Here is a 20691-nt window from a genome sequence, read left to right as displayed (position 1 = left end):
TTTGCTCCATAGCTTGCTGGGGATGCAAGTCCCTGATCGTATCAAACCAGGACCTCCCTGTTCTCTTAAGCTCTCCACGAGGTACCTGCAAACTTAACACAAGATGCAAACCGTTTGCACAACATCACACACAGCTTGGCAGACACACACAGGCCAGAAAGGCACCAAAACGCCCAAATCTTGCAAGTCACCAGGACCCATGAGACAGAAATTCACATGTGGCACATGGAAACAAGCCACAAAAACACAGACCTACCCAAGCCCCCAGAGGAGCCACAATACTAAACTACTTCTGAGCGATGCTCCTGCCACAAGCACCTTCCCCCCGTACCCGCTGGGCACAGCCCAGCCTGATGCAACAGCAGCCCTTTGCCAAACCAAGCACCTCACAGGGGTACGAGGTTGGGATGTGAACACGCCCCAGCTGCTTCCCTGCAGGGGTGAGGAGGTAAAGCCGCGTGCAAAAAATTCACAGCATGACAGGCAAGTCGGGAACTCCAGGAGACTTCCCAGCTTGCAACGCGGGGGATTTCCAAGCGTGTCTCACACCCACTTTTGCTCAACAGGGACCTCAAGTTTGCAGCATCGGCACATGGAGTTTTGACTCGACTCTGGTCACCTTCTGCTGACCCACTGCACTTACCAGAGATAGGGAGTGCTGGAAGGAGCCTGCAGATCGCCGTAATCCTCCCCCAGGTCCGACTTGTTGCATTTATGAACAGAAACACAGCAGCCCTACAGCACCCAGTACTGCTGCTACCAGCAACACAGCACAAGGGACAGGGAAAAAACAAAGCCATCAAGCTTGCTCCTCTTAACAAGCAAGGAGATTTTTATTTTGCCTCGCAATCAATTTAGAGACTGCGGGGTCAGGAAAGACGGTCACTAGCAAAGGAAGCATGCATCACAAAGGGTGACAGGGGGAGACCCAGGCCCCAGTCCCTTCCAGCACCGCATGCTGCGGCAGCCGGCAGTGGACACATGCTGCACAAATGCACAGCTCCCTTCACGGCCACTGCTCTGCAATGGCACAGCAGCAAGAGCTGACACGCTGGGAAGCGCTCGGATCAGGTAATGGAGGGTGTAGGAGACTCATGAGATGATTCCTGTGAGTCAGAAGAGCTGGCCAGGGCCCAGATCAGCAAGCTCTGCAAAATCAGCAAACAAAAGAGGGCAAAACCTGGACCTCCCCAGCCCCTTCCTGCCGCCTCAGAGATGACCCCTGCAAGCGGCCCTGGCAGCCAGCAGCGGAGTTGATGAGAGTGGCTGGAGCCACGTGGGATGCTGCAGCCAGGGCTGGGGACAGAGGCTCAACCTGCCGCGCCTTGGGGTGAGCTGATCACCCCAGCTCCCTGCTCAGTCCTGGGACTCGCTGAGCAAGTTGGTTTCTCCTCTGCCAGAGGAGACAACATTGCTCTTGCTCATTTAAGCCGTGAGCAGTCTCCCTCCACGTGCAGACTGAACCCAAGAGATCCTCCTCTCACCCACAGTTTCCAGGGCACTTCCCAGGATTTAAGGACCAAACATAAATGCTCCTTTTCAAGTCCTTTTCTGACAGCAGCGTTTCCCCTCCCTGCGCAATCACATCCCCGGAGCTTGTCCCAGAGACTTTAACAGATAACATGTTATGGGAGGCTGCAGCCACTTGTCTGCACCAGGAGGATCCCCTTCGGAGACCAAGGGGAAGGTCCTTGCTTTCCGGAGACAGACGTGAGGCATTCAGTCACGAGAAGATCCAGGACTGAAGCGGAGCCCTGGCCCAGCACATCTCTGCAGGATCACAGCACCTCTTGAGGAACAGCCCCGAGCAAAGGGTCACCATACATTTCATGGAGATCTCCTCTGCCTGGAGGCTTATGAGATCCTTACTCTCCAACCTCTGCTAAACTTGGTGCTACAGCCAACCCAGCGTCCATAAAAGCCCCCACAAAATCTCTACCATGAGGTGCTGCCATCCTTTCCTCGTCTGGGACTTCCAGACATTCTAGTTGTCATTACCTTTCACAAAAAAAAAGGGAAAGAAGGTGAATGGTGGGGAGGACATCTGGAAGATGGATAAATACCTATCAGGAGTCATCCCAATTCTGACAGCTGAATGAGTTGGAGCAATTTAGCCTGTTTGTTCATTAGCACTTGTCTTTTTCCTTCCTGACAGGCTGAATCAAGTCTCCTGAGCACCCCAAACACCAGTTTGGAAAATGGTCCCTTCCCAGCTTTTGGTAGTAGCGAGAAGCCCAACCTGGGCAGCTACCCAGCTAAACCAGCCTGCACATGCTGCCCACTGGCACAGGGAGGCCTCCAACATTAAACCCCACTCCCCTGCACGCCCACTGGGGTACCACCCATCGCCCAGAGGGGAGCCCTGAAACCAGGTGAGATGGAAGACCAAGCCAAGACCAGACCAAGCCACCTTGGTGAGATGGAAGACCAAGCCAGGGCAACACAGCCCTTATAAATGGATAGGGACCGGGACCATGCACCCCCTCTTCCCTATGGCAAAGCCTCCCGCTCCAGCAGATAGAGGATACAGGCAGACCAGCAGCCTCCATCCCTCCGATCCGTAACAGCCCATAGCCCCTTCCTTCCCCTGCTCCCGACGGGAGGCACACCCAATGCTAAACACTGAGGCTAACTCCATCCGGTCCTTCTTCCCTACATCTATTGTCACTAAAAATTTATCTGATTTCTGCCAAAAAAAAAAAAAGCAAGCTGCACCTCCCCTCTGCCCTTCAAAGTAAAAGCAGCTCTGCTCTTTACCCAGGGAGAGGGAGAAGAGTTTAAACATGAGTCCCCCATTTACCCAGCACTGCTCCACTCCTCCTCCTCCTCCAAGGACTTTCACACAGCCCTGTCCCGTCAGCCTGTCTGTGGCATTTGATTCCTGTCTGTCACTAAGTGATGAGGACAAAGGGTGAGGAGTCAGGAAAAGGTCTGAGCTACTTTGTTCATCGTCTGGATACGAACTTTGGATGAACTCCGTGGGGAAAGAGAAAAGCTGCATGGAGCAGGACACACCGTGCATAGCACTCTCTCTCCTCTGAAAAAAAAAAAAGAAAAAAAAGAAAAGGGAGGCTTGAACAAGGGGAAGGGGTGGGAGGGAAAGGCAGAGGAGAGGAGAGCATTCCCCATCCCCATGGCGGCAGGCAGTCCTGAGAGCTCCCTGCTCCGAGGAGACAGAAGGATATTCAAACCGCCTTCCCAGGAGGCATGTTCAATAAAGCAGGATGCCAACGCAGCCTTTTCTCAAACAAATCTGTTAGCGGCGGGCCAGGGGCCAGCCACAAGGGCTTGCTTTTTAAAGCAACCAAATGGGAGTTTCCTAATGAAATAAAATTTTAAAAAAAGCCCCACCGTGACACGGTTAAAGGGAAGCTTGCTGGCAGCAACAAGAAGTATCTTATGCACAGACTTCTCTGGAAGCACAGGAAGATGAAATGCAGCACAGGGCGTGGAGCTTTGGGGTGCATCCAGGGTGCCGAAGCACCCATGTACTCCCCTGGCCCCAAAGGCACCCACCTGCACAAGCTGGGGGAGACAACTGCCCACAGCATGGTTACATACCGGCGGTGAAGGTTTACAACCATGACTTCTGCCATGCTGAACAAGGGAGGAGGCTCACCCTACACTGCAACGGAGGTGATTTTCCTTGTGCCGACCTCAGGGACCTGGGAAAGCCACCGCAGGGCACACTTGGCTCCTTTGCTTCACTCTGCTTTTCAGAGCAAAGCCAAACCAGTTTACAACGGGAAAACCTTGTGGTAGTCTTGTAAACATTATTTAAATCAGCCCCTCCTGGGCAGTAAAGCCACCACAAGCTTTCTCCCAAATGGCTCTTGCCAAGCAGCTAAGATGCCCACACTGGGACTGGACACAGCCTCCATCAAGGATTATCAGCAAAGCCTACGCGCAAGATGTGCCAAGCCACACAGGAAAATGATTGCAATTGTATATGCAATTCTGCAGTGTTCACAAAAGACCTGCTGAGTGTTGGAGGTGAAGGGTGCCTCTGACAAACCTCCCCACCATGCTGCACCAGCATCGCCCACTGAACACGGGAGGGAACCCACAGCCCCACGGGCCAGCTGGGAACACAGTTCTGGCTCTGCCACCTTGATCATCTCTGCCTTAGGCACGAGCAGTTGGAAATCCAAGGGCCATACTCCAGGCCGTTCACACCAGCCTTCTTCCCAGCACATCCTAGCAGAATGGTTGAACTTACTCTCCAGGATGAGGAATCCTACATAAGACTGAGCGGGTTTCGTAACCCACAAGAGCACCTGAAAGCAATCCACTATAACATGCCAGAGGCTACCCTGCACCCCTTGCCCCTTTACTAGCCACCAGCAAATAGAAAAATAACTCTGTATGAGAAAGCTCTGCCTGGGACACCACCACAACAGCCCTGCGCAGTGGGCAGAGCAGCCCAGCTGCAGAAGGCACTGGTGAAACCTCCCCAACCGGGCACACAGCAGCAGGCAGGACACACATTCCCCTTCAAGGTGGGAGAAACTTCATTCCTTATGAGGTGCCCAGCACAGGAGACGGAGAGCTGCAGAGATGGTCACGGGAACCGCTAAAACCAGCTCCAGTCTGGCCTCTCTGCTTGGGAAGATGACTACTCACCGCCAGGACTCTTGAAAGTGGAAGGGATCAAAGGCTCGGCTTCATTGACCCACAGCTACGTATGGCCCCAGCTCTCCCAAGATCAACCTGCTGCGCACCGAGACGATGACCAGGAAGAAGAGAGGGAAGAAGGGGAAGGAAGCACATTTCTGCAGGGAAACAACCTGTCTGCAGGTCGGGAACACAGGGTCCTCCCTTACAGCCACCACCATGTCCTGGAGGAGCGCACGTTAGGAGGTAACTCGAGCATCTCGGAGGCACTGCACAAGACCTCCAACAGAGAAACTTTGATCTCCTCCAAGCATGACCAGTCCCTGGGGACTGCCTCCAAATTACACAGCAGAGCATGCCAGGACAAATCAACTCTGCAGGTAACCCTTAGCCCATTTGGAGGAGTTTGCTCCACTGCTCGCTCCAGAAAGGCCAAAAAGCTCCTCTGACAGTGGTAGGGACCCATCCCCAGAAGTCCAGCTAAGGCAGCCTAGCTTGAGGCAACAAGCTCCCAACAAGGAGAACCAGACCGAAGGAGAAGGGAAAAAATGCACAAGATGTCTGCTGGATTGGCCAGTAATCCCATTTGCAGAAGGTGGTATCTTGGGGAGGAGATGCTGGTGCTGCTGGATCCAGGGCTGTTTTGAGAACAGCAAATAAGAGGAACAGAGGGAAAGAGGGAGCTGGGGGAAGAGAAGGTAAAAGAAAACAAGTCTGCTTTATTATTGCCTGAAACCCAAGGAGACTGATTAAAGCAAACAGCCCCCCTGCCCCTTCCAAAGGGTTGTCTCGTCTGCTTCCTAAATCTGATTCCCATTTGTCTCTATATGGTTCTCATTTGTTCTTCATTTAGGTCTCCTCCACGCTCCTCACTTAGCCTAGGAGAGCCCTCCAGAGAGCCACAGGGCCAGGCTTCCCCTGGGAGTCTGCAAGGGCAATTGCTGATCAGGGTCAGACCCAGCACCAGTGCCTGCATAGAGGGAGGAGATGTGGCAAGAGGAAGGCAGCAGGCTGCTGACTATGTGTGATGGCCAGGAGGCCGAGGAGATCCTTGGAAAGAGCTGCCCGAGGGAGGAGAGCATCACTACCCAAGGGTGCTGGATGTGAGCCCAGCTGCCTCCGGGGCAGCAGACCCAGCATCCCCAAAGGGCAAAACAAAAGCAATAAAAAAGCAAAAGGGACCAGAGACCCACTGCACATCCCAGCAACTCGCAGAGCCTGCGCAAGTAGTTTCCCTCTTCATCAGCAGACGACATTCTGATTAAACAGGAGCTTAAAAATTATCCTAATGGAGCTCCTTTCAAACACAAACCGCAGGGACCTCTCCTAATTGCGCAGCTCCCTTCTCATCGCAGCCTACATACGATGAAGCAGGTCCGTCTGCCGCCCTTGCCCGCAGCCATGTGCCTCAGCACGCAGGACTAGCGCACTCCACCAGCCGTGCCCGCAGTTCCCAACCAGGCTGGAAGCACCGTGCCATCACAGCCATCCTGGCACTCACCCTCTGCCCTGACCCCTGGCTGTTAGCCCCCCGAGCACCCAGCCAGCCTGGCACGCTGCCTTTGCTGAAGGACATTTCCAAAGCCTAACCAAACACGACAGAAAAAGGGAAATAAAAATCTGTCCTTCCACCTGTGTGGACTTTGCCACCTGCCTCAGGAGCATGGAAAGACCGGGGACTTCCCCTACCACCACCCCTCACTATGTCTTACCTCCTTCCGTATTGCTCGTGGGTTTTTCACGGTAAACAATCCCCATTTGCCCTTGGAATAGTCTCCCTAAACCTCCACCCATGCCATCGTACTGATGCACATGTCGTCCTACCCCCAAGAGCCCACAAGTCAGGACCCCATGGCTTTCTAGACCTAGATGCAGAAGAGCCATTTCTAAGGAAAAATCCCACCCCATGCTGCACGCCTCCCGGGCACGCGCTGCAAACCTATCCAAATGGAAATATAGCACCCTTTGCCACAATAAAAACCCACCAAGCACCCACTGCCCAGACCCAGCTGCCCAACTGATCCATCCAGCACAAGAAGAAACTGAGCAGGGTCTGAGCTCTCCACACCCAGTGCCAACCCCGCATCCACCCAACATTGGATCAGGGTCCAGATCGTTGCGCAGGTACCATCACGCTACATAACATCGTTTTCCCCCTCCTGCTTGCTGCCTAGGTAGAGGACACAGTACCCATCAGCTGCTCTCCCTGCTCCCTCCTGCCCATAAGGAAAGCAGAGACCCCTGACCTTCTCCACCATGTCCCCCCAGCCCCTCCACAGCTTAAGCAGCCCAGGTGCGCAAATGTTACCCAATGCCCTCGCCAGGCAGAAAGTAAATTCCACCGAACAGGGGAAATGCCAGCCGCAGTCAGACCCCAGGATGTGCAAATAGCAGCTGGGGACCTTCGGGAGAGGAACAGCCCAGGCCCAGGCGCTCCTACCGATAATCCTTCTTGGGACGCCCCCTCCAGAAGCTCCTGTAGCAAAGGAAGAATGCTAATTTGACTATTTGAGGAAGTGCAAAAAAAAAAATAAATTAAACATTTGCTATTGCGCTAAATGACCTTTTCAGCCGCTTGGGGACAGAATTGCACTGGGGCTTTGGAACAAGCTACAGCGGGTGCCGCTCGCTCCCTGCTCCCATGCTTGATGCTATGTGCCTCCAGATGCATTTAAGGGGTCCGTGCCGTCCTAGCCACCTCTGCCCACCCAGCGACAAAGCCGAGAAACAGCCTCTTCTGAAAAATCTGCATGAAGTAGGGAGGAAGAAGCGGTCTGCTAAGAGCTTGCTGAGCAAAGCGCTTCAGACGGCTTCATTTCACATCGCCGAAAGCGTAAATCAGGGAATTGTTCCTCGGGTTTTTCTCCATTAGCAAAGTAGATTGCAACTCCCCTTCCCACCACCGATACCGATCGACACTTCACATCTGCTGACCAGATCTAACAGCCAGGATTTTCCGGGGGAATAATACATTCGCCTAAAACACCATTCCTGCCACCTGCTCCCCCCAGACACGCAACTGCACCAGGAGCAGGGCCGTGGCAGGCTCCTTGCTCTCAGCAGGCACATGCACAGCACAACGCAGCAGCCAGAAGCTTCACAAATTCATATCAGAAATAAATGAGTGACCCCTTGCAAAGCAAGGGTCATAAACCCTTCAAAACATCACCTCCGCCAGGGTGGTGGAACATGTCCCACTGCCTGCAACTTTCCTACACGAGACCAAACCCCTTTCTGGAAAGCACAAGCTTCACACAAAACGTACCGGGGAGGCCATGTCCTGTGCTGTGAAGTCAGGATTGATGGCTGCGACTGCTTCCAACTCATTTCTTTTACCCTGTGAACTGTGCCTTTTGTCTAGAGATTTGCAATAATCATATTATTGCAAATCAATCATATTCTTGCAAATGATTGCAAATTAATCATATTATTGCAATATTTGCAATATTATTATTGCAATAATAATTTTGCATATAAACATCCCCCTCCCAAACAAAAAAAAACTAAGTTAAAAACACTTGCAACCTTTTAACATTAGAGACTTAGCGTTAAAGGCCAAATTCAAAGCTTACAGCCAGAGACTGATCTGTCCAGAGGCTCCAGGTATTGTATCATTCTTAATGTTTCACCAGAGAATCACTGCACAGGGAAAAAAAATAAAAAGGTGGCTGTGTGTAAACAAGCAAACATACACCCACCAGCCACTTGGGTTTTGAAACATTAATGTTGAAATTAAAAAGGCACATTTCAGAGAGTTATGGGCAGATTCGCTTTCATTTTGGCTCCAGCCTTGTAAATATCAAATGCCAAAGGAAACAATCGTGCTGAATTAAGAGAGAAAAATCCCCATGTTGCAGAGATGTGTCCAAGATCAGGACCGCTAGAGTTGGGAAAGGAGCAGCGACCAGCAACAAACACTTCACAACTGGAAGGGTATTTTTGCCAGTTAACCTGCCACTGCTAATTTTGCTAATCAACATCACTCTGGAATTTGAAAACGTTATCCAACCAGGAGAGAAACTTGATTTTCCTCTTCTGATAACGAGGACAGGCAGATCAGCCCGGCTGGGCCAAACGTGGCATTAGAAAACGCTGCCTGTGAAACTGAAAATGGGACATGGAAATGATGAACTGAGTTTCTGGGCTTGCACTCGGGTGAGAAACAAAAATCCAGCCACCAGCATTTAGACAGACTGATCCCACTTGCAAAGGCAGCTCCACTCGTTTTTCACTAAGGCTGACGTAAAATGGCAAAGTTATTTTAGACTAGTGTGCCTCCTCACAGCACTGGCTGTTCCGAGGTTTTTCAATTTATCAGTATATTTACAAAAAAAAAAAAGGGGGGTGTGGAAAACAGCCCATCAGCTTAGGGCAAGCAAAAAAGCTATTTTGGGTAAGGCTTCTCCTATAAATAAAAGGCTGGGTAGGGAGAGGACGGTGACAACATGCTGCTCGCTCAAGGTGTCAGGGCATTTCTGTTATCCATGCTGGCGACTGCCCCAAAACGCCGACAAGCAGTGACAGCACACCACTCCTTAGCGGGCACAGCAGCCCGGCGAGGTGGCTTCCCCCACCAGCCGTCCCCTCCATCGGGCTGCCATTTCTCCTGCCGCCTTGCCTTCACCACCAGGAAAAGGAGCCGGTGAAGGCAGCTTTCTGTTCCAGCTTAAAAAAAAAAATACAGCGGCAGAGCTCACAAACACAAGGCCAAGAGATCTAATTCTTCAGTGTTTTAATTTTTTTTTTTTTTGTTAAATCGACAGTTGCAAACCAGTAATTCCAGCCCAACCAATCCCCCAGCACCAGGAGAAAGCATCACCCGAGTCCCTCCCCAGCCCTGCCGCCGGCCTGACACCACCACACTTTAATGTATAAAGCCCACAGCCTCCTCAGGCCACGGCTTTCTATAATTTATCCCTATACCACCCACCACCTTGTATTAAGTCACCAGGGGACGCAACACCTCCAAGACAGTTTTCAGCAGAAGCTGCCGACCACCCGGCCCGCAAAACCAACACTTTTGGTTTCAAACGGGGTTCCCAGCAGATGGAACCATATATCCCCAAAGGCAATATGGCAAGGAGGGATTTCATGGAAAACCCCTGATGTCGATGCCTCTGGAGCATGCTGGGGAGTTGATGGTCTGCAAAGCACCATGCAGCACCTACAAACATCCAGCGCTCCTAAAAAGCAGGGCTGCTCACTTAGCCCAGGCTCTGGTGGAGGGTATAGCCTTGGCACCCGGTACCTGCTGGCAGCATTGGAGTGCCACGTGTGACCCCAGGCTGGCAGTCCAGGAGCCAGGCACTGTTCACAAACAGCTTCTCCCACCATGGGGAACACTTGCCAGTCCAACCACATCAGGATCATCTCTGGGTGGATGTTTGGGGAAAGCAAAGGACGCAGATTGAGGTTGGTTTATTAGATTATGGACAGCCCCATGCAAATAGGGCCATATTGATCCAGTCTGCAAACACCTGGCTGGGAATACAAGCAGCCCCTGAGTATACAGAAGCTGCTGGAGATTATTAACCAGATCCATTGCTGTAAATCACATTACCTCCTTCCAAACCCCAAACCAGCACCGAGTCTCCCTGTGCTAGGGGGGCGCAAGGGAGCATCACTTCTCCCTGCCTGGCACCCAAAAGCCCAAAGATTCAGCCCAGAATTGTGGAGCCCGGCAGGAGCATCCTGCTCTGGGGTCCATGGAGCCAGGGCTGCACAGCCCATATTCCCCACAGCAACTCCCAAAACAAAGCAAAGCACATGTTACCAGGAGGGTAAAACTCACTGTACAGGAAAATTGCCATGGGAATGCAAGGCAGGAATAAAAAAAAAAATCAAAAAGGTGGAAAAAAAGAAAATATCATATCTTCAGACACAAACTCACCCCCTGCTCCCACTGGGTAGCTGGTATTTTGCACCAGCTGCAACGACCCCTCTAGTGCACAGAGCAAATAGGACAGGCTCTCCTGCCTCTCAAAGCACCCCAACTCCAAGTGCAGGAAGGAAAAAAAAATAGTAGTAAAATGCTTCACAGCAGATTTCCAAGAGATCACGAAACCCTTTGCAGAGCTTCATTAGCAGAGAAGGCAGCAGCTCCCGGATTAAAGGAGGAACTGGGGAATAAGGTGCTGAACCAAAGGAGGAGGAGGAATCCCGTATTACTCCCTTCTCCCCGCCAAAATCCCCAGCTCTGATTCAGCAGAAGCAACAACAGCGGCATAGCCGAGTGTATCTCACTGCAAACGAAACCATTTACGTTTAAACCACCTCCCTACTCCCCTAAAGAGTTGCTGCATGCAGTAATTTCCTTGTGACGGGGGAAAAAAAAAAGCCATGATGAAATTGTCTCAGTTTCTTTGCGTTTTGTTTACAGCCACTGCCCCCAAACCCAGGGCTGGCACGCAGCACGCGAGCTTGCTAACAGGAATAAATCTAGCATTTGAGATCATTTAGAAAAGCTCTGCTCGCAGACAGTCAGCGCTCCAAGGGGGAAATCCCTTTGCAGGTCTCAAATAAGGGAACTTGAACCATTTTTCCCTGGAGAAATTTAGGCCTGAAAAATCTTCCGAGTTTCTCGTTTGGAGCTACAAGGCCCGATAACAAGATCTCTTTCCCTGGACTCACCCATAACACTCTGACTGGTGCCAAGACTATGTGGAGGCAAGGGGAGATAGAGCAGAGAGACACCTGTGGCAGTGGGGAAGACACCTAACACGTTCACATAAGAGGATGCTCTGGTTAGCCGTTATTTATGAACACACCAGGTTAATATAGATATTTTTCTGGCATGCATTAATTAAGCACAAAGAGGCAGCATCCAAAGAGCAGGCTGCAGGCACAGCACCTTCCCAGCGCCCTCTTTCCCCAGACGCAAGCACCCAACAGCCACCACTACCCAAAACCTGCTACCAGGGGAGGCTGGTGCAAGCAAAGGCTGGGAGACTTGGGAACGTGGGATCTGGGGCAGGAAGACAAGCTCATCCATCCCCCAGGAGCAAACAGATGGGGCAGGGAGTGATGGGACCCAGCAGACCCCTCAAGAGCATCCTCCTGGTCTGCTGCAATCACAGCAAAGTTTACTCGACATCAGGCACCCACAAAAAACAAGCCTTGAAACAAAACCAAACAGGTTTGCTCCTGTACTCCCCAAGTTGTGGGGAGTCCCTCAGGAGCAGTAACATCATGCCGGGGCCGGGCCTGGTTTCTCAGCTTTGCCGGCAGGGCCGAGGGGGAGGAGGTGGGAGGAAGAGCCCGCTGGCAGCCCCGTGCTTCCCACCTCCTCCCCTGGAGGATTGCAGGAGGCCAATTTTGATTAAACTAATTAAGCCTGCTCCATTCAAAGAGCTCCAACCACACGCTACCAGGGGAGAAGAAGAAAATATAAAATTAAAAAGGAAAAAGTCCCCCTGCAAGCACGCTCCTCCAAAGCTATCCATCCCCAGCAGATCCCTGATGGACAACGCCACACTGGAAGAGGAAAGCCCAGAAAAAGGACTTGCTGCAGTAACACAGGTCCAATCCTGAAGACCCTGCTCCTTCCAGCCACCAGGACCTACTGAGACATGTCCCCCTTCCCATCAGGGTGACTCATTTCCATCCCCTCCCAGCCAGTCCCCAGAGGTGGCCGCTCCTCTTGCGGTAATACAGCCCTCCACCAAGCCAAGGTCTCCCAGATGGTGCCTTCCCTCCCAAACCACCCCTATCTTCCAGCCCCCTGCACATTCCCTTCCCTCCTTTCCCTTGAAGACATCAGGTTTCTGGAAGCAATTTAATTGTGAGCTGCAAAGAGGCTTACTTGGGCAGTGCTGGCCGGCTGGAGGCCCTGCTCTCCCAAAATGTTTCGTTTGCCCCCAGGGCAGTCACACCAGGGACCTGGCAGACCCTGCCCCTATAGGGAGCCTGCCCAGCTGGGAAAGAGAAGCACCACTTTTGCCTTCAAAGCCTTTCAACTGGAGGAAAAAAAATAATAATAATAAATATCAAAGCAAAGGCTTCCTCCCCTTTGAAGGGCGGGAGGGAGAGCAGCCAGGCGAGGGCCAGACCTGCCAAGAACAGAGCGGGGACCCCAATCCTCTGGGGCTGGAGTGCGAGCACTTTCATTATGAGCTTTTGCAGAGGCAGAATGAAGCCTTAGGTGCAAGCATTGCATTGAAATTCAAATCGGGGTGTTTCTCGGTGGAAACGCAGGATAAGAAGGAGGGCAGGGTTTGAAACCCTAGAGAAGGGCTAGGGAGGAAGGAAAGCAAGCTGCCCCATCCTGCCCTGCAAAAAACTTCATCCGAGGGGCCTTGGACTTGCCAGCATACCCTGCTTACAGCTCTGCCCCACACCCCAAAAACACCGGTGCTGCACACACTACGGCTGCCCCTCTTCTCCCCGTACCGCTCTTGGTGGGGTTTTAGTTGAGGGGGGGGAAGAGAAGGGAGGGAGGAAGAAATATATCGTAATTGCTATATTAAAGAGAAATAGCAGGCAAGAATAATAAGAGAGGTGTCAGAAGTGAAATACAGTAACAGACATTTAAAAAAAAAAGACTACAGTTCTGTGATGGGGGTGTTAATTGAACACAGAGCTGGAGAGAACAAAGGGGTGTTAAGGAAGAAAAGAAGGGGAAAAAATCCTACCTCCTCCAAAGATCTGATTTGAGTTAAGTTTTGTGAAGATAATGCACAGGGAAAGGTAGCTAAGAGGCACCTTATATAGCTATTATGTTCTAAAATTAAAAAAACCACACCATTATTCAACAACAATTGCACAGCTAATCAGTGCTGTCTATAAATATTCCACTTCGTAAATTCCCCCCATTGGTGGTACGTACATTTTTCTTTCAACCCTGAATTCCTTCAACACAGAAGGGCAAGGAGGGTAAGAAAATAAAAATCGGGGGATTTCAAATACAAAGTCAGGGTCTTTTTAAGAAGTAGAATTTGCCCCGTGCCCTCACCTCCCCCAAAAGAGCAGAGAAAGTGAAACGATGGGAAAAGCTCTTAAGGAGGAGGAATCAGATTAAATGGTCATATATCCTGCGCTCAGCCTCTCCCCGCCAGTCCCCGCCGAACAAGATGGGAGTTGGGAAAGGTTCACAGCTGAAATAGATGCTGCTGCATTTTGACAGCAGATATTTTCCAGTTTGCCATCCAAGGACCCCACGTCTGCGTACGCCTTGCCTGATTCTTCTGCTTAGCTATTCTGCTCATGCAGAGAACAGCTTAAAAAAAAATAAATACCAAGAGAGGGGAAAAAAAAAAGGCCATAAAGACAGAGCCCCTACCCCTGCCTTCAAACTTTTTATAAATCAGCAATGCAATTTCCGATTTCAATCCCTATTGACGGAGGAATCAATTGTATTTAGGACAACAATGCCTGCTATTTCCATAATTATTATTCCAAAAAGCCAGCCAGCCATTTGAAGGCAGTCCTGCCCCTTCCCTCGCAACAAAGCGACCAACAGCAAGTGAAAACACACCAAATGAACGCCGCTGACAACTTATACATATATTTAAGCAGCAATTTTTTTCCCCCTACGTGCTCCTGCTCGGATCAAACCTCTCAACTTTTATTACTGTTAAACAGACATCACCCCAAAAGCAGCAATGTCCAGGCTGCAGACAAAAGACAACCCACTGAGCTTTTTTTATTATTATTATTATTTTCAAAAGTGTTTATAAATGCTTTAAAATAACTGAAGAGCCCAAGTACAAAAGGGAACTCTTCGGCCAATACAGATGACCTCTTTTTCTAAGAACTTTATGGACACTTTGGGTTTGCTCAAGACAACGTTAACACTATGAAATATTAGCCATAATGTTGCGAGAGACAGTGGTAAAGTCTCCGTAAGGCTCTGGAGTCACTTAAATCAGGCAGCAGGGTAACCGAACGCACATTTCTGCACATCGTAACACCGGGGGGGAAGATGTACACACACACTTTCAAACACCCACCAGTGACCACAAACAATCACCAGGATTTCAAATGCGACACATGCAAAAATCTGGGAAGCAAAATGGAAAGTGGGAAGAAAGAAGTTGGCTCAACTTTCACGCCGCTGCCCACAAGGAAGGAGTAAGCAAACAGAAGCAGGCAGTACCCTCAGCCCCAGAAAAAAACAAGGCTAACTTCCTCCTAGCATTGGGCCCACAAAGCAGTAATTAAAAAAAAAAAAAAAAATAAAACAAAACCATCTGGCCATTTGCTTCCTTACAAAGTGTGACTTTTGGGGATGCAGATGGGGAAGAGGGGAGGAGGTCTTTGAATTTGCAAAGTAAAATAATTCACCGTAAACCTATCTGAGGGAAGATAAACAACACTCCAAAAGCCATCTCAATTCAACCTCTTCAGAGACCTCTGTACAGCCGCCCTGTAGTCAAGCAAACCAGGCAAAACAGCAACAAATAAAATTTAAAAAAAAAAAAGTAAGACAGCCCCAGTCCACACCTGAATATCCTTTATTTCCAGCAGCATGCTTCGCCCTATACCATCTCTCAATTTTCCTTAGCAAACAGGAATTATCCCACCCAGTCACTGTGGGTATGTACAGCTCGCCATCCCTCCCCAGCTTGCCGGGACCCCACGGCACCCCCAAGGATCCAGGAGGTCGCCCAGATTTCCCATCAGGTTTGGTCCTAGCGGATTCCCCATCCCCTAACTTTGTGACTGCACCGACGGCAAAGCCGAGCCAGGATTAATCCATTACCCTGCCAAAAAGTACGCCCGCACGGACACCATACGCAGTACCAAATACATGCGGAGAAAAGGCAGACAAACATTTTCTTTGGCTCACACAAAATAAATGGAGAAAGAGAGGAAGGAAAGGAACTTGGTGGCTCCTTTTTTTGGGGTGGCATACAGGGAAAGACTATAAAAGCACCCATAAAATTTATCTCTAAGCAGACTCCCTCATGTTACGTCACATGAACTCTGCGGAGGTTCCCATACCGAACCCGCTGCTTGATATTATGGCAACTCTATAAGGAAGGACCTCTCAGTAAGGTCAGACCCGGCCACGCAGCCGCAAGGACTTCAGAAAGCCGAATGCCATCGGTCGGTGCTTTGTCTGGGCTACACGCTGCACAAACAACGTTTAACAAAGGGCCCCCTTAGACATTTTATATATATTGCAAGAGTCAAGTAATCGTATTTTCAATCAGCTGCTCACGCTAGGAGGTTTTATATATATATTTAAGAAAGAAAAAAAAAAAAGACCCAGATTCAGGTTTCCAAAAGCTGTTCCCCTTTTATGTGTAACTATCAATGTATATCAACTGGGTGTGCAATCATATTTATTGTCACTTTCATTCATGTCATGCCCTTGCTTATATGGTTTAGATATGAATTATTGACTGTTACAGTCCTTGTTGTAAAAAGGGGGGGGGGGGAGAAGTCAAGTACTTTGCAGCGTGCTAAAACAAGGCAGCTGGATCGCCACGGAAAAGCCCGCCGATCACCTCTGGTCGGCTCAGAAAGCCAACAGCAGAGATTAAACACCACCACCCCACCACCCCCACCCCCCCGGTCAAACTTCCATCATTCTCCCCATTTTTTAATTAAAAAAAAAAAAAGAGATTCCAACAAATAAATAAATAAGTGGTGCATGTTGCTAAATGTCCTTCCCTGAGCATCTGTTGTTTAAGATCACCCTTGATTGATGACTGCTATTTTTTAATTGTTGCTTTTAAAATTTAAATGCCCCCCTGGGATGTGTTATAAGTGTGTTAGTACATGGTAGGAGGTCTGGAAAGTGGGAAACAGCAGAACCAACGCTCTCATGCCATTAGCTTCTTTAGAAGCCTGAGAACACCCCATGCCATAAAACAACAGTACCCTAAAGTAACTAACAATCTAATATATTGCTTTCACTAAAGGCAACTGACAACTCGCTCTTACATGAGCTAGCCTGGATGATTGGCAGACAAGAGCATTTTAACCCTTTCTTCAAAACAAAGAAACCTTTATGTTAACCTGAATAGTAATAGTAGTAAAACTGCACAGTTTCATTTTGTTGGGGGTTTTTCCCCCCCATTCTGTACTTAGATTTTTTTTTTTAAAGAGTGCCATGTCTTAAAGAAGAAAATAAAGCAAGAGAGAAATTGCAAGCGTTTTGATTTTTTCTTCTCCCCAGAAAAAGCAATAAATAAAAAGAGGCTATACAATAGAAATTAAACCACGATATTTTCCCTTCCAGACACAAACCACATCATGCAAGTCCACTGCCAGAAGCATTAAATACCAGCGAGTTATTTCTCCCCACTTAAATACTGCTACATGGGGGGGGGGGGGGGGGGGCACAAACCTGGTGGAATAAAACCCTCAAAGAGCAGAAAGAAAAATAATACAGAACCAACAGCATTGATTTCCTACCTGTTTTTTCTTTTATTTCACACAAGACATTAAAGAGGGCTGGCTTCATCCTGTGGCAGTTTAAAGCATGTTTCCTGGAGAGAAAAGAAAAAAGGGGAGGGTGAGGTTAGGATGTCACCACAGGGAACAACTTTCCAAATTCACATCGGCTGGCGTGTGTGCCGGAGGCTAGGGAGGGCACAGGGACACATTTGAGCCCCCTTGGCCCTGCCACCATCCCCTGCCACTAGGACTTGAGCCACCTACCTAACATAGAAGAGATGAATTACGCCAATTTAGAAATGGCTTGAAAATCGCCTTTGCCACCGAGTGTCTCCCACCGCCGGTGTGAGCCAAGCGATATGCCGAGCCCAAGCCAGCAGCTTTTGGGAGCCAAGCTTGGTTCAACTGTCTTATTCAATACAGAGAGAGCACTGGGCTCTCTCCGACCCCCACCTCCAATATTAAACCCAGCCATGTGCTTTATTAGGTTCATCCTACAAGGCAGAGGGGAAATAAAGCCCCCCTTGCCCCAGCGCTGGAAACATCCTCTGCTTGGAGCTGTCAATTCGGGGAATTTCAGCGCCCAACTTGGGAGCGCAGAGACGCACGCACACATATGGAGAGAGAAACCCACTCCTCTGCCTCCATCCTACTTACATCCAGCTTATTTGCAGGTGTTAAAATTTAATTCTTTACAATTGGGACAGTAAACACATTTAAAAACACAGCCGGCTGCTTCTGGGAAGGGGAGGGCATGCTATACAACGCCTTTCTTTTCAGCTGCCGTTATTTCAGAGCTGACTGTTCTCCTGTGGATTTTGAAGAAAGGGGGGGGGGGGGGGGGGAAGGGGGGGACACGATTTTAATCGGCTGAGGCAAAGAAACAGTATGATTTTATATTTTCTCCTAAGCCATACAATCATTTTGCCAAGGGTCTAGTTGTATAAAGGGCTGTTGCTATCAGGCGCCAGTTACGGGATTTCTGTTTACCAACCGAAATTACACGCGAAGACGATGTGAACATCTGGCAAACATTCACACTACTTACCCCACCACCCACAACATGTTAAAAAGATTTATATATCTGATGAAGTCTCTCAAAGGTATGTACCCTTGCAGAACCACAGAGTCCCCTTATCAGCACACCCAGAAGGGTGCAGACATTTGGGTATACACAAATCACGTACATATGCTGTAGAGGCCCACTTACAAATAATACTGGCACTTTGCATCTTCCTAAAACTTAATAAAAAAAAAAAAAAGAGGCAGCAAAACAACTGTGCGATGGATGGAGGAAATGCAAAGCCAAACATCACTGATAAATACGGCATGTTTGGCAGCTCAGAATTAAAAATAATAAGAAAAAGTACTGTAAGGAAGCAGCTGAAACAGTCCAGCAAGGCAAACCCATAAAGTCTTCTCCCAGCTCTGTTCTGCTTTGGTTTTATTGATTTGACAACTACACTAAATTATCCAGGCAGGAACACGCACAATTCCTGCAACTTTCCGAAGGAAGATCCCCTCACTGCCTCGGGTCTGGCCAGGGAGAAAGTGCATGATTTCCTCCTCCTAACAGCTACTCTGCCCCTGCAAGAACATAAGAAAATTAGTAAGATCAGCCCAGCAACAAGCCTTTTCGGTAAGCGGGAGCTTTATGCAAGCTGGGGAGGCAGGGAGGATGTAAGCCGAGGTTTGGGGGATACGTTTATCCTTCTGGAAGTTCTTATTAAGCGAGTTTTGGGGCTCTGCGGTGTGTTTTTCCAGGAACAATGTATTCGAGCAATCTGCTCCAGCTCGGGGCATGAATGCCAGGGGGAAGGACACCACACCTAGCAGCTCTGCAGCCCAGAAGAAATTTCAAGTGTTCCCCAGGCATTCAGGACAACTTTTTTTCTTTACTATTCCTTCAACTGTGCCTTCAATTTGTGGATTATTATTTTTTCCCCTCTCAACTTTTGCTAGCGCCTTTGAAGGTGTGCATTAGGTTTGTGCTCGTTGAAGCCGGGGGCAATTCGGTTACCGGCTTTTACAGCCTTTTCTTTCTTTTTTAAATACCTCTGCAATTAAGAAGGAGAAAAAAAAAAAAGGAAAAGCTTCTATGTGCATTCTCTAAGCGCAAAAACACGGCCTTAAAAATAACAGCGCTACAGGGCCCTAAAAAAATAACATTATTAACGCCCCTAAAAAAATGGAGCAGCACTTTGTGCTTCTTTCGGAAGAGCCCAAAGCAGAGCCCCCCGCACGCCCAGCCTGCTCCAACAACCATCTCCCTCCGGAATTAACGCCCACCCCAAAAAGGCTGGGAAAAGCCAGGCCGCCTGCCCGGCCGAGCCCGAGTTTGGGACCCCCGGTGGGGAAGGGACCGGGGAGAGGCGGGATTGGGGGGGGGGGGGGGGGGGGGGAGCGCGGGCTGTGGGCGCTGCGACCCCCAGAAACCGCTACGAAGTTGGGGGAGGGAAAAAAATTGACCCGTCCCCTGTTTTTCCCTCCCATGTCCCTAATGTCCTGGCAGCAGGAACCCCCGTCCCCGCGCGATGCGCCCCGCGGCCGGGCGCGCTCCCCCCGCCGGACAACAAAGGCCGGGCCGGGGCGCGGGGGAAACTTCCCCGGCACCTGCCCCCCCCCCCCCCGCCGGCGGGCTGCCGCTCTCACCTGGCCTGCGCTTCGTCCAAACTCTGGTCCGTGATGGTCATGATCTGCTGTAAGATGTCTCCGATGTCCTGCTTCCTGCCTGCCTCCCCCTCCGCCCCGCCTGGTCCATCCTGCATGTGCTGGGACAGGCCCGGGTGCCCCGGCATCCCCACCCCGCTGTGCGTGTGCATCAGACGCGGCTGGTCATCCATCGCCGGCCCCCGGCCCCCGCTCCGCCGCCGCCGCCGCCTCCTCCTCCTGCCCTGGCTGCCGGGAGCGGCGCGGCTGGGCTGACCGCCTGGCTCCTCGCTTTCTTTTCTTGCTCGCTTTCTTCTTCTTCTTTCCTCCCCCCCCTCCTCCTCCTCCTCCTCCTCCCCAGCCTCTTCCTCTTCGCTTTTTATTTATCCTTCACGCTGGCGCCCGGCTCCGCGGCGGGGAGGAAGAGGAGGAGGAGGAGGGGAAAAATGAAAAAAAAAAAAAAAAGAGAGAGAGAAAAGAAAGGGGGGAAAAAATCCCTTTGGCTGCTGGAGGAGGAGGGAGAGGAGGAGGGAGGGAGAGAAGGAGGAGGGAGGAGGGAGGAGGGGGGGGTTCCGGGGAAGGGAGGGGAAACGGCGGCGACTCCAAAAGCAGGGCAGCTCAGCCCCGCGCCCGGGGAGGCAGCGGGCGGGCCGGCGGGGGCAGGGGCCGGCGGGGCAGGGGCTGCGCCCGGGGAGGCGGCGGCGGCGGCAGCAGCAGCAACGGCCGCGGCGGGGCGGAGCGGGGCGGCCGCCTGCGATGGCAGCGCCGGGGCTGCCGGGGCCGGAGCGCGGCGGAGCCCCCGCGCGCCGGGGGAGGGCTCCAAACTTTCCCCCACCCTCGGGCCGGGCACGGGGCTGGCTGGCGGCCCGCACCGCTCCGCGGCCGGTAGCGGGGGCCCCCCCTCCGCCAGGCCTACGCGCACCGCTCCCGGCCCTCGCCGCCTGCTTTTGTTCGGCTCCGGACTCCTCAAACTGGCACGGAGGAGCCCGGGGGGCGGGGGGAGGAAGGGGCAGCGGCGCCCCCCCGCCCCCCCGGCCCCATTGGCGGCGGCGGCGGGAAGGCCGGCCCCCGCGGGCCGCCCCG

At 51.1% G+C, this 20691-nt stretch overlaps 1 protein-coding gene across 2 annotated transcripts in view; it reads right to left on the bottom strand.

Moving 5' to 3' along the window:
* The window catches only part of PBX1 (PBX homeobox 1), a 136075-nt gene extending 115949 nt beyond the window's left edge, over nucleotides 1-20126 (bottom strand). Inside the window, exons 1-2 of one of the 2 annotated variants that reach the window (XM_076339736.1) lie at nucleotides 19612-20126; nucleotides 16978-17051 (exon numbers count right to left, since the gene is read on the bottom strand). In XM_076339736.1, coding sequence (XP_076195851.1) covers nucleotides 16978-17051; nucleotides 19612-19802 — 265 coding nt within the window. In that variant the 5' untranslated portion in view covers nucleotides 19803-20126. The remainder of the gene's footprint in view (nucleotides 1-16977; nucleotides 17052-19611) is intronic. The other variant, XM_076339737.1, reaches the window with a different exon arrangement.
* Nucleotides 20127-20691: the final 565 nt, after the last annotated feature.

The sequence above is a fragment of the Aptenodytes patagonicus genome, chromosome 5 (genome assembly GCF_965638725.1).
Source record: "Aptenodytes patagonicus chromosome 5, bAptPat1.pri.cur, whole genome shotgun sequence".
In the NCBI taxonomy this organism is placed as follows: Eukaryota; Metazoa; Chordata; class Aves; order Sphenisciformes; family Spheniscidae; genus Aptenodytes; species Aptenodytes patagonicus.
Note: the sequence above shows the minus strand (reverse complement) of the source record. Positions and strands in the feature narration are given on the sequence as shown.